The sequence below is a fragment of the Mastigoproctus giganteus genome, chromosome 4 (genome assembly GCF_048544385.1).
Source record: "Mastigoproctus giganteus isolate SK-2022 chromosome 4, ASM4854438v1, whole genome shotgun sequence".
Taxonomy (NCBI): Eukaryota; Metazoa; Arthropoda; class Arachnida; order Uropygi; family Thelyphonidae; genus Mastigoproctus; species Mastigoproctus giganteus.
The window spans coordinates 183,622,845-183,637,292 of NC_143578.1; the positions used below are offsets into that span (position 1 = coordinate 183,622,845).

Sequence of the window (14,448 nt, forward strand, 5' to 3'; positions counted from 1 at the left end):
CCATGTATTTCTTTTGATAACAGAGGTTTTGGGTAAAGTCAGTTACTCAGCATTCTACAAATTGTTTCTACTATGGCTGCAGGAAGTTCAGTATGATGGCATTTCATATGTGGTAAAAAAAAAAAAAAAAAAAAAAAACAGCTGCTGAAAGAAAGCAAAACATTCTGATACAGAAACAAGAAAGTTGTCTTATTCCTGTGTCATGTTGAGTTACTGAAGAAGTAAGAGTAAATCTTCCAAATGGTAGTGTGCGTGTGCACTTTTGGACAGAGTTTGACGAAACAAGAATGCAACTGTTTATTGATGCAAAGCGGAAGTGTGTCAGTAAAAAGGTGGAAGTGGACAGAAAGAAAACGTTAAAATCAAGCAATATAAAATACTTTAATTTGATTTTCCACTATTTCTTCAAGAAAGTCATCAATAAAAATGAAACTGCCATAATGTTTTTTGAAATCTGTACAAACCATTGAAAAGAAATGAAAGTATTGAAATCAAGTATTAGAAAAAGGTTAATGCTGTGCATAAAACAGCCATACTGGTACGACTGTAGATACAGTACTTTCTCTCATGGAGTAGTGCCCCTCGACATGGGCACCTGTACGTGGTGAGGGGACCTCCCAGTGATGCTGCTGGTCTTCCAGATTATCATCACCGGGATGTAACGCTCATACCTTGGTTCCAGAGTTGCATCATTGGAATCTGGCGTGTGCAGCCGTGTGCCGCGACCCGTGGAAACTCGGAAAGGGGGATCCTTGTGGTCGAGGCGCCCAGCCTTGATACACCACTTTGACCCCTTCTTCAACAAGACTGGTGGGCCTGGACCGGCCCGAGTGGGATCAATTGGCAGGTGGTTCTTACTGCTAGGGTCAACTGCGTTCCAATAAGTCTCCCTCCCTTTGGCCCTGGGATGGGATCAAGGCTTATTGGAAATGTGTTTATGATGCTCCTGAGCGAACTTGGCATCCCATTCGTGTCCGCAGTACCTGCTAGTTCACGAGTGGGTGTCCTCATAGGGCTCCGTGGTGGGTGAGGTACTTAGGGCATCTGAAATTTTTATTTTACTCCCACGAGTAATTTAAATTTCATTTCTTCTAGGGCCCCAACAAGGCCCCTACCTAATTGATCATCAGATGATAATTACACCAATTCTGTTAAAAGAGCCAGAACTGAGGAGAAAACACCTTCTGTGACACCCCATTCTCCATTCCACCAGAGAGCAGTCAATTGGGAAAATGTCACCTTTCTTTATCCAGAAGGGATGGCAGGTTCACCTAAATCCGTAAAACGGCTGCGTTCCGGAGATATTTTAGTTGAAGCATCAAATACAAAGCATGCTGAAAAAATTTTGAAAGCGACATCTATAGGAGGAATACCTCACAAAACTCTGAACTTGTCACGAGGTGTCATATCAGAATGGGATCTTCTTCATGTTTCTGAAGAAGCGATTTTTTTTTTTTTTTTTTATGTGAATCCCAAACACGAGAGGTATTAGAACCTTTAGTACCGTGCTTGGGTTTGAGGTTAAGAAGACAAAAGAAGATATTTGTTGACATTGGACTTGAACTTCTGTAGATTGTAATTTTCAGGAAATACGTATGAAGGAAGGTTGTTCCAGAAAACGGCAGTTGAATGAATAAATGAGGAAGATGAAAAGTTGGTTCTGTGGGTTTGAAGTTGGACAGTAAATGGATGTTGGCTAGTGGCGGCACGTGTTCGGACTGTTTTGAAAGAGAGAGCAGGAATTATAGAAGCCAATTCAGAAGAACAGTGCCCATGGAAGTATCTGTAGAAGAGGCATGCAGCAGAAACAGTGCGTCTATGAGAAAGCGAGTGGAGAGACTCTGTTAGAGATGAATCATTAATTAACCTAACTGCCCTCTTCTGAATGGAATCAAGAAGCCTGAGAGAGGTTTTGGGGGCACCACCCCAGATGTGGGAACAATATTCCATGGCAGGGCGGATTTGCGATTTATACAGAGTGAGCAGCTGTTTGGAAGAAAAGTAACGTCGAGAGCGAAAGAGAAAACCAAGTTTTTTTTAGATGCAGAGGAAGCAATATTTGTAATGTGCTTGTGCCAAGAGAGATTAGAAGTCAGGGTAATCCCCAAAAGAGATATATCATTTTGCCTAGAAATCGGAGTGTCACTAAAGATAAGCACAGGAGCAGAAGAATCCTTTTTGCGAGATATAAGACAAGACTGAGTTTTAGAAGGGTTGAAATCAACTAAGTTGTCTTTGCCCCACTGGAGAATTACCTGAAGATCGGCATTTAAGGAATTGGTAGCAGATTTTCGAGAAGTTGAAGCTGATTGAGCAGGACAAGGTTTCTCAAAATGGAAAGTTGAATGCAATGTGCTATCATCGGCAAAACTATGGATAGGATTTCCAGTCAATGGAAGAAGATCATTGATATACAAGAGGAAAAGAGTGGGGGAAAGAACTGAACCTTGGGGGACACCGGCATTAGTGGAGAAGTTAGAAGACAGAGAGCCATCTACCATCACCCTCAGTGAGCGATCAGAGAGAAAAACTGGATAACCAATTACTAAAAACAGTTGGCAAACCATAAGATGGAAGCTTGTTTAGAAGACCTTTATGCCAAACACTATCAAAAGCTTTTGAGATCTGCTCTGAATTAAAAGAACAAGGAGTGACAGCTGTCAAGGGAATTTCAATGCGAAAGGATGGGAATCTCGTCCCTGCCAGAGTTCTTATCCTAACATTTAACACCCCACGGCCTCCAAGTTCCATCAAGGCAGCATACTTAAACTGCCCAGTGAGGATTTACATTCCAAACCCATTGAGGTGTTTTAAATGTCAAAAGTACGGCCACTCACAAACAGCTTGTCGTGGTAACCCTACCTGTTCTTGATGTGGTGCTAAAGATCATGTGAGTAAGGAATGTCTAGCTCCTAAGCCTAATTGTACTAACTGTCAAGGAGAGCACCCTGCATACTCTCGAGCATACCAGCGGTGGAAGGACGAAAAGGAGATTTAAAAACGGAGCTGAACATCTCCTACCCAGAGGCCAGAAAATGCATCCAACTAATAAATAGTGGGAAGCCTTCACACGCCCAGAAAGTTTCTGGTAAAAGTACCATTGGGACCCAAACTGATATGACTTTTCCCCCAAGGGACTCTTCACTCCCATTGCCTGCTATTTATTGAGTTCAATAAAGCCCACCGAAAAATCGCAGTCAGCTGCCACTCCAATATCGGTACCTCTCAGTGCTCCAGCATTACCAACAGAGAGCACTAAATTAACATCACAGAAAACTGAACTGCCCACTTGGGCAAGAAATAATGGTTGTCGAAACCAAGGAGGTACATGATGAGTCAGTCTTGGAACTCTTTGCAGAGGAAAAAATGGACACAGGACAGCATCCATACTTCCCCAGGAAGGATAAATCGAAGACTGACAAAATTAAGCCCTCAGCACCTCGGAAGCCGCCTGATGGACCCGTCAAGCCAAAATAATGACTAAATTCCTACAGTGGAATTGCTGTGGATTCTGGCAAAATATTGATGACATCAAGGTACTCCTGCAAAAGCACAAACCAGCTTGCTTTTGCATACAGGAGACTTATTTAAAGGCAAATGATGGCCCACTATGCATAACATTACCATCATTCGTAAGGATAGAATTGTGGATGGTCCTGCTTACGGAGTAGTCGCAATCCTCGTTGACAACCAGATCCCATTTCAGCCTTTGCAGCTTACAACTAGCATTGAGGCTGTAACAATTCGCCTTAAAGTGGGGTTCTTATTAACTGTCTGCTCTGTTTATTTGCCACCTGGGATTGACATCCCCCAGAAAGACCTTGATGATCTTATTGTGAAATTGCCTTCCCCTTCTTTAATTCTTGGGGATTTCATTGGACATAACACTCTGTGGGGTGGTGCTAACATCAATGGAAGGGGACGAGTCATAGAGCATATGCTCAATGACCTCTCCCTCCTGAATGTGGGAACAAACACCTTCTTCCACATGTCTACCCGTACATTCTCTGCCATTGATCTTTCTATCTGCTCCCCTTCTCTCCTTCCTTCACTTATTTGGGAGGTGGAAGAAAACTCATTTGGAAGCGATCACTTCTCCATGATAACCACCCTAACTAGTGGTAGACCGTGTCTGCCATTTAATTTACCACAGTGGAAGATTGATCAGGCTGACTGGAATGCCTTTCAACATCTGGCAAATCTTGACATCGCTACAGTCAGTCAGGAGCCAATCAATGATGGAGTTATGTATGTCACAGAAACGATTGTCCAAGCAGCTGCAATTGCAATCTCAAATTCATCCAGCCGGTTCCCACTATTTCCCAAACCTTGGTGGAATTCAGAATACGCAGCAGCAAAAAAAGCACAAAACCAAGTCTGGAGGGATATTCTGCCAATATCCCACGACTGAAAATTTAATATCATTTAAATGTGCAAGTGTGAATGTGCATTATGTACGTCAGAGCCAAATGAAATCTTGGATTCGTTTTGCATTGTCCATAACTCAGGCTGCTAGCTCAAAAGTAGTCTGGGATAAGATCCGGAAAATAAAGGGAAAATATTCAACATGCCCTTCAGTGATCCTCAAGTACAATGGATGTCCAATTGCAGATCGAACTGCAGTTGCAAATACTCTAGGGGAAACATTTGCAATAACATTTTTTCCCGCTGAGTTTTTGACCCTGAAAAAGAAAAGTGAGGAAAACCCACAACTTCTGTTCAAAAGGCTTGAACCATATAACAAGCCCTTTTCACAGAAAGAGTTAAATGTAGCACTCTTTCTCACACATGCAAGTGCTGTGGTGCCCAATAACATCCACTAAGAAATGTTAAAACACCTCTCACCACAATCTAAGGATCACCTTTTAATTTTGTTTAACAGAATTTTTATTAACAAACAATTTCTGGCGAAAGGCTATCATTCTTGTTTTCCCAAAACCAGGAAAGGATCCTAGAAATCCAAGTAACTATCGTCCTATTGCTCTGACAAGCTGTTTGTGCAAAGTCCTGGAAAGAATGGTTAATGCGCGCCTTGTATGGTATTTGGAAATAAATGATCAGCTTTCCAGGACTCAATGCGGCTTCCGAAGAAAATAGATCCACTCTGGATCATATAATCCAGTTGGAAACTTGCATTTGTGATGTTTTTATTAAATCCGAGCATCTGGTAGCAGTTTCCTTTGATATTGAAAAAGCTTATGACACAGCCTGGCGATTTGGAATATTACAAGACCTCTATAAATTGGACTTAGAGGTGACCTTCCTCTTTTTATTAAAAACTTTCTTTTGAATAGCCAATTTCAAGTCCATTTAGGATCCACCCTCTCGCGAGTGTTTTCTCAGGAAGAGGGAGTCCCACAAGGATTCATTCTAAGTGTCACGCTTTTTGCAATCAAAATAAACTATCATAGAATGACTTCCACCCACGGTGAAAAATGCCCTCTACGTTGACGATTTTACTATATTTTGTCACTCATGCAATATTGAGGGTCATTGAAAGGCAACTGCAGAAAACTATTGATTATCTTACAGCTTGGTCTTTGGCTAATGGGTTCAGATTTTCATCACAGAAGACTGTTTGTGTACACTTCTGTCGCAAACGCAATCTCCATCCTGACCTAGAATTAAGGCTTGGGCAAACCATCCCAGTTGTAGCAGAATTCAAATTCTTTGGACTTATTTTCGACAAGAAACTGACATTTTTACAGCATATTCGTCAGCTTAGGACAAGATGTGTTAAAGGGCTTAACATCCTTCGTACCCTTTCGTCAACTTCGTAGGGCACAGATCATACTACCCTTCTTCGTCTTTACCGAGCACTTGTCCGTTCCAAACTCTATTATGGGTCTCAGGTTTATGGTTCTGCTAGAGATAGTGTACTTCGGTGGTTAGATCCAATCCGCCATCCGGACAGCCACTGGAGCATTTCGCACATCTCCTGTCCAAAGCCTTTATGTTGAAGCAAATGAACCATCTCTAGCTCTTCGATGTAAGCAGTTATCCTTACAGTATGCCTTCAAATTGAAATCCCTGCCCGATCATCCCACGTGGGCATCCGTTTTTGAGCCACACTGGGAAAACCTCTACAACACCCGTCGGACTGCCAACAAACCTTTTGGTATTCAGATTCGAGGGCTGTTGAATGAACTAGATATGACGTTAGACAACGTTGCCCAGTCATCAAGGCAATTCCTTCCACCCTGGCATGCCTATTTTCCAACTTGACTTCTCCCTTAAGATCTGGGAGAAGGCTACTACACTGTCATCTGTCTACCAGCAACTCTTTGCATCACATAGATTGCAGTATTCTGACTTTCTGCCAGTCTATACAAATGCTCAAAGTTAAAATGTTATGTGAGATCTGCTGTTGTGTTTCCTCACAAAACATTATCCAATAAGATCCCACAAGAAACTAGCATTTATACTGCAGAGTTGCGTGCAATAGAAACAGCCCTGGATCACATTAAAAATAGCAACTACCAAAGGTATGTGATTTATTGTGATTCATTGAGCGTGTTACAGGCTCTAGTATTGGTGAGGTATAACCCTCATCTGATCCTGTCCTGGATCCGGCAGATTCTTTTTTCTCTTGTGGAATTAGAATCTGATATTTGCTTTTGCTGGATCCCAAGCCACACCGGGATCCAGGGAAATGAATTAGCTGATACCGCTGCCAAATCAGCCATTTCCCTGGATAATCATTGCCTATCAGTCCCCTATATAGACTACAGGCAAATATGCTCTAGATTACATTCCCAATGGCAAGATTCTTGGCACAGACAGGCTTTAAATAAACTACATCACATTAAGCCTGTAATCACGCAATGGCAGTCCAGTCTACGCGGGGTTTGAAGAGAGGAAGTTGTTCTTTCTCGACTCCGCATAGGTCATAGTCATGTAACACATTCCTATTTGCTGAGGGCGGATGATCCACCTATGTGTTGAGATGTGTAATGCTATTTTAACCATCCGTCATCTTTTTATAGAATGCCCTGTTTATAGATGCATGACGCTTGTGTTTTACCACTTTTAATAATCTGACTGAACCATTTACACTCAGTCAGAAGATGCAAGAAAGCAAGCGTATGAGCTTATGTAGCATTACCCAAAAAAAAAATAAAAAAATTCGCAAATGAATTGAAATCTTTTTTTCTTTTTTTGTTGTTTTAAATTACATGTATAATATATAAATCAGGGTGACCAACCTTCCCGATTATAGGTGACAGAGACAACATGTCTGACGTTTTTAACTTTTTGCATTCTATTATGAGGGCGGATGACCCTCCTATGTGTGAGTCTTGTGGCACAGTTTTATCAATCAGACACATTTTAGTCGAATGTTCAGATTTTAGCAATATCCGTCCTACCACTTTTAACCATCTGACTGAGCCTTATACACTCAGTCAGATTTTATCTGACAATGACAACGTGTCTGCTGTTTTTATTTTTTTAAAATTAATAAATATTTTTCCTCATATATAAAATTTTTTACATTTTTCTTTTATATATTTGTTATACATTTTGACATAGTGACCTAACTAATTAGGTCACTGAAAGTTTAAAAATTTTCGTTTATAAATGACCTGGTCTTGGCGCATTATAGCCTTAGTAGCTGATGCGCCAATAAAACCAAAAAACCCAAACCCACGCATTCTATTAATTTATATATGAAGATCTAAGTTTTGGTTTTTTTTTTTTTTTTTATATTTGATATGTTTTTACTTTACTTTATAACTTTTTTTACATAATGGTTAATTGCTTGACGTGGTAGGCTAGGCTACCAAAATGTTTTAGCATCCCTTTAAATTTGACTTGGTGCATTATGGCCTTAGCTGCCAATGCACCATTAAAAACCAAATCAATCAATATCATAGAGTAGTGACATCAACAACCATGTGAAATGTATGAAGAAGAGTCAGTAACAAGCCACTCATGTCAGAGCTTAAGAACAAATCGGGATAAATGCTTCCACTGCACTGTGTAAATTGAACTAAGGCAAAAAAGTTATAGAAACCAAAGTGCTGATTACAGTGAACAGGGCCGCCTCCATAGCCAGGTGGGAAGGAGCAGCAGTGCGTAGCACACACTTCTTGATTAGACCGGGGTTCGAGCCCGTCACCACCAAATACGGAGAATGCGGAAAAGTCAGGGAATGACCACAGCATATCCCGGAGCAATATGGCCTTAGTTGCTAATGCTCCTAAAAACCAAATAACAAACAAACAAACAGTGAACAGGTTTTTTTTATTATGTACTGTATTAATATACTTCTAATTGAGAGTTCTTAAAAATTAACATACATGAATGATAACATATGTGATCACAATAAGTGGCGTGCACTGTATAAAATCTAATTATAATCTAATATCAAAAACAGTAACGTCTAGGAGGCCAAAAAAAAAAAAAAAAAAATCGTGACAAAAATTATGCTATTGCTTTTAATTAAAAAGGTGTCGATCCATATCTGCAAAGTTACAGTACTGAAATAAGAATAGAATTTCAAATTACATAGAAGTTCTGGTATCTTAATTGGAGAAAATTTGTCTGCATGGCACTGAGGAAAAACTGACAAGTGATGTAATTTTTTTTCAAATATCTCTGTTGAAAAGAACCTTTTCCAGGTATAAGAATCTATTGGCAGGCAAATATCGTTCCTTCACATTCAGTAACTTGCAAATGATAGCCACAACACAGTCATTTGTTTTTTTTAATGTATTTCTGAGATATTTTGCGAACAATAAAGAAACAAATTTTAGGGCATTTTAGAAAATTAAGACAGCATCTGAGTTATAGTAATAACTTTTATGGAAAATTAATAATGTTTATAATGTGAATTATGATTGATTTGTAGATAACTCTTTTTATTTATAGATCAAAATGTGGATCTTTCCTGAAGGTACCAGAAATGATAATGGCACTCTCTTACCTTTTAAGAAAGGTGCATTCCATATAGCAACACAGGCACAGGTAAGTTAATTTAAAAAGAAAATAAAAAAGCTTGATTACTTGCTTACTAATGAAAACATAGAGCATATTTGGAAACTTGTTTCTAAATAGATTCAATATTTTCATAGTTCCCTACTAGTAAACTGAAATTTAATATATATAATCCTGTCATTCTGCTGTTTTTATTTATTTATTTTTTATTTTCTTTTTTTGTTGTCAGCTGAATTTAAACTGCCACAAATGCTGTATACTAAATAATACAATCAACTTTAGTTAAGATAGAATAAACTCCCTTAGCAGTTATATATAAAGAGAGAAGCTCTGTTTTTAGATAAATAATATCACTGAAAAACTACTCTTATTTGTTTAATATATGATGCGACACTATAAAACACTGTTTTAAACTTTCTGGTCTCTTATTTGACAGAAGGCAGCCTTTATTGATGAGTCATTGATGACTTGTGAATAATCCATTAGAGTTGTATAGTATAAAGACATCAGATTTCCACATATAATGAAGTGGAAATTCACTTCATTAGTGAATTCCACATATAATGAAGTGGAGGAAAATCACAGACTAGAAATGTCTAGTAAAAATCAATAAACAAATATGAATAATAAGCAAAGAATACACTCAAATTCTTGTTTTCTTTGTATTAAAGGAAATAGAGGTAAGAGTAGCACAATGTAATGAAATTAATTACATCAAATTAGGTAACATCTTTCTCTTCCATTATACAGTTGAATAAAATGATGGGAATATTCTCACTGCAAGATAATCTCAATCTGTGATTGAGGAATAACATTGCTTAGGAAACTATTAACAATTAATATAATACAGCAGTTCCCAACCTTTTTTGACTCGCGAACCCCTTTCAATGTAATATTTTTTTTTTTATTGCGAACCCCTTTCAACACTATTTTTAATGCCTATATTCTCTGAAATCGTATAATATTTCTGAATATTTATTATAAAATATTTCCAGTACTACATTTTTATAAGCGACATTGCATAATAATAAATTTTATTATTAAGTATTGTTTATACTTTGCAAAACAGTTATTAATCAGTACAAACTAGATTTCGAACAGGCTAAAGGTAGAAAACTTGCTTCTTGTCCAAATGGTAGTCGAGCATTCTGGTCTCTTGCCAAAGCTATTGGCCGCAATTTTTGCCCATCTCTGTCAAAACTAGATGGTTCTGTTACCACATCAGGCAAAGATAAAGCTGACCTGCTAGCATCCTATTTTTCTTCCAACTCATGTTTTGATGATCTTGGTAAATCACCTCAAACTGTTCCCGGTACACTCCATCCAATGCCTCCTCTGGTTTTCTGTTAAAAGTATGTCAGAAGGATTTTGATGAATTTGTTGCTAAGAAAGCTCCAAATTCTGATGGTATTTCTACACTTGTTCTCAAAATCTGTGCTCCTGAACTTACTCCTATTCTTTGCTGCCTTTTTTCACTTTCTTATTCCAAAGGTGTTTTTCCTTCTGCTTGGAAATTTGCTCATATCCAACGAGTTCCTAAAAAGGGTCACAAATCCCTTCCATCCAATTATCGTCCGATTGTGATTACTTCTACTCTTTTCAAAGTAATGGAGAAATCGATTAACTGCCAACTCGTAAACTATCTGTAATCTTTCATCTGATCAACAATCGCCAGTATGGATTCTGTTAGTGTTGTTCCATTGGTGATACTTTGGCTCATGGTGTCCATCTATGGACAAATTCAATGGAAAAGTTTGGTGAAACTCAAGCCATTGCTCTTGACATTTCAAAGGCTTTTCTGTTAGTAATGACCCTTGTGAACAACTTGTAGATATAGGATAACAAGCTAATTGGTCTATAATAGACTTCTATTATAGACTTCTCGAGTATCCACTGCCAAATCTTTAAATGTTGATCTCCATGTGGGGGAAGGATAACTTAATTTCAATCCTTCTAAAACTAGTCCTGTCTTATATCTTACAAAAAGGATTCTTCTCCTCCTATGCTTATCTTCGATGACACTCCGATTTCTAGGCAAGATCTTGGGGATTACCCTGACTTCTAATCTCTCTTGGCATAAAGCACATTACAAATATTGCTTCCTATGCATCTAAAAAACCAGGTATTCTTTTTCGTTCTCGGCGTCACGTTTCTACCAAACAGTAGTTGACTCTATAAAAATCACAAATCCGGCTTACCATGGAATATTGTTACCACATCTGGGGTAGTGCCCCCAAATCCTCTCTCAGGCTTCTAGATTCCATTCAAAAGAGGGCAGTTAGGTTAATGTCTCATTTGTAACAGTCTCTCCACTCTGTCTTATAGATGTTCTTTTCCTGTTGCATGACATTTCTATATATACTTCCGTGGGCACTGTTCTTCTGAATTGGCTTCTATAATTCCCGCCCTCTCTTTCAAAGCAGTCCTAGGTGGTAGATGACTCTCATCAACCGGTGAAATACCACCACTTTGCTTATTGGAGGCTTGAAGTGGTGGAACCCATGTTTAGTCTCTAGAGCTAAGTTCCGGTCAACCCTTCCCTATCTCTTCCATCATGCAGTATGATTGATGACTTTTGAGGTTATGATGAACGTCGTGGCGAGATCCAATATTCCTTAAATTTCAAGGGTACAGCTCTAAAACGGTGTTCGCAGGCCGGCCGCTAGTTAGTACACCGGACTGAACCTATTGGTAGCTCTCTAGGAGGCTTCTGGATCAGCTAGTGCATAATCTTGCTACTTCTACTCTGCCAGATAGTGACTGGAGGGAGTCCGAGTAGTGTGTATGTGGGGAGCATTGTCAAGGCCACGTTATGTCAAGGATCTGGGTATATTCTTACCACGTATACGCCCTATCCAAAAATTTCATTACTTTATACAGCATGTCCCACACACTTTTTCTTACTATTGAATACACCATACATTGTCAAAATAATAGAGCAAGCTTATCTGCAAAAAGATCTGAACCTCCCAAGCACTTCTAATTCATTTCACAAATATACGTGGTCTCAATTCTAATGTCAACGATGTCCATTTCCACTTGCAGTCTGCCAAACCCCATGTACTTTTTCTGACAGAATCTCAGTTATCGGTTGATTCAACTACTGCTCATCTCAGATGCCCAAATTATTCGCTGTATGATTCCTTTCGCCTCAAAGGTGGTACTTGTGCATATGTCTGTTCTGATATTCCCTGTCAGAGACTTGGAAATTTGGAATCTTCTCTCTTTAATCTTCTCTGGCTTAAAATCTCTCTACCTCATTGTGTCAAATTCATCTGTTGTCTCTACCATTCTCCCAACTCCACTCATCACTTGGAGCTCTTTGACTTCCTCTCTTTGCAACTTGACTTTCTCCAGTCAAACTTTCCTAACAGTGAGGTAATTTTCCTTGGTGATTTTAATGTTCACAACTCCAGCTGGCTTCCGTTTTCTAGTCACACCGACCCAGCAGGTCGAGATGCTGAGGCTTTTGCAATTAGTAATGACCTAGCACAGATTGTTCATTTACCTACAAGAATTCCGGACAATCCTAATCATACAGCCAATACGCTTGATCTTTTTCTCACAAACAACCCTTCTAAGTACACGGTTGAAATGAGAGGTCCTTTAGGCACTTCAGATCACAACTTGGTGATTGTCTCTTCTCCAATGGAACCTTTATCTCATGGCTATACCCAACCTCGTGTTGTTTGGCATTACAAGAATGCAAAATGGGATGACCTGAGAGTCTTCTTTTCCTTGGTCGGATTACTGTTTCAAAACTTCTGATGTCAACATTTGTTCAGATCGTGTCAGTGAAATTATTCTTGCAGGAATGGAATCCTTTATCCCACACTCCACTTTAAAATCTTGTCCTTTATCTAAACTTTGGTTTTCCAATAAATGAATGGAATTCATTCATTCATTTTGGTTTTCCAATAAAAGAGAAGAATGTTGCATATCGTAATTGGCTTGTTTCTAATTCTTCAGTTTCATTTTCTGCCTACACCAAAGCTCGCAACAATTGTAAAGCAGTTATTAATCAGTCTAAACTAGAGTTTGAACAGGGTAAGAGTAGAAAACTTGCTTCTTGCCCTAATGGTAATAGAGCATTCTGCTCTCTTGCCAAAGCTATTGGCTGCAACTTTTGCCAATCTCTGCTCCCACCTCTGTCCAAACCAGATGGTTCTGTTGTCACTTCAGCCAAGGATAAAGCTGACCGGCTAGCATCCCATTTTTCTTCCAGCTGATGTATTAATGATCTTGGTAAAACACCTCCCACCATTCCCAACACGCTCCATTCAATGCCTCCTGTGGTCTTCCATCAAAAGGATATCAGAAGGATTTTGATGAATCTTGATGCTAAGAAAGCTCCAGGTCCTGATGGTATTTCTCCACTTGTTCTTAAAACCTGTGCTCCTGAACATACCCCTATTCTTTGCCGCATTTTTTTACTTTCTTATTCCAAAAGTGTTTTTCCTTCTGCTTGGAAATTTGCTCATATCCAGCCAGTTCCTAAAAAGGGTGACAAATCCCTCCCATCCGATTATCGTCCTATTGCAATTACTTCTACTCTTTCTAAAGTAATGGAGAAATCAATTAACCGCCAACTCTTAAACTACCTAGAAACATTCCGTCTGATCAACGATCGCCAGTATGGATTCCGTCAGTGTCGATCCACTTGTGATATTCTGGCTTATGTTACCCATTTATGGACTAATTCAATGGAAAGGTTCGGTGAAACACAGGTAGTTGCTCTTGACATCTCAAAGGCTTTTGATGTGTTTGGCATAAAGGTCTTCTAAACAAGCTTCCATCTTATGGTTTGCCAACTGTTTTTAGTAATTGGTTATCCAGTTTTCTCTCTGATCGCTCACTGAGAGTGATGGTAGATGGCTCTGTCTTCTAACTTCTCCACTAATGCCCGTGTCCCCCAAGGTTCAGTTCTTTCCCCCACTCTTTTCCTCTTGTATATTAATGACCTTCTTCCATTGACTGGAAATCCTATCCATAGTTTTGCCGATGATAGCACATTGCATTCCACTTTCCATTTTGAGAAACCTTGTCCTGCTCAATCAGCTTCAACTTCTCGAAAATCTGCTACCAATTCCTTAAGTGCCGATCTTCAGGTAATTCTCCAGTGGGGCAAAGACAACTTAGTTGATTTCAACCCTTCTAAAACTCAGTCTTGTCTTATATCTCGCAAAAAGGATTCTTCTGCTCCTGTGCTTATCTTTAGTGACACTCCGATTTCTAGGCAAAATGATATATCTCTTTTGGGGATTACCCTGACTTCTAATCTCTCTTGGCAAAAGCACATTACAAACATTGCTTCCTCTGCATCTAAAAAACTTGGTTTTCTCTTTCGCTTTCGGCGTTACTTTTCTTCCAAACAGCTGCTCACTCTGTATAAATTGCAAATCTGCCCTGCCATGGAATATTGTTCCCACATCTGGGATGGTGCCCCCAAAACCTCTCAAGCTTCTTGATTCCATTCAGAAGAGAACAGTTAGGTTAATTAATGATTCATCT

At 39.2% G+C, this 14,448-nt stretch overlaps 1 protein-coding gene across 1 annotated transcript in view; it reads left to right on the plus strand.

The window, feature by feature from the left end:
• The window catches only part of LOC150087239 (1-acyl-sn-glycerol-3-phosphate acyltransferase beta-like), an 86,325-nt gene that overhangs the window by 54,358 nt on the left and 17,519 nt on the right, over positions 1 to 14,448 (plus strand). Inside the window, exon 4 of the mRNA XM_090372419.1 lies at positions 8,872 to 8,967. Within this exon, the coding sequence (XP_090228545.1) occupies positions 8,872 to 8,967 (96 nt within the window). The remainder of the gene's footprint in view (positions 1 to 8,871; positions 8,968 to 14,448) is intronic.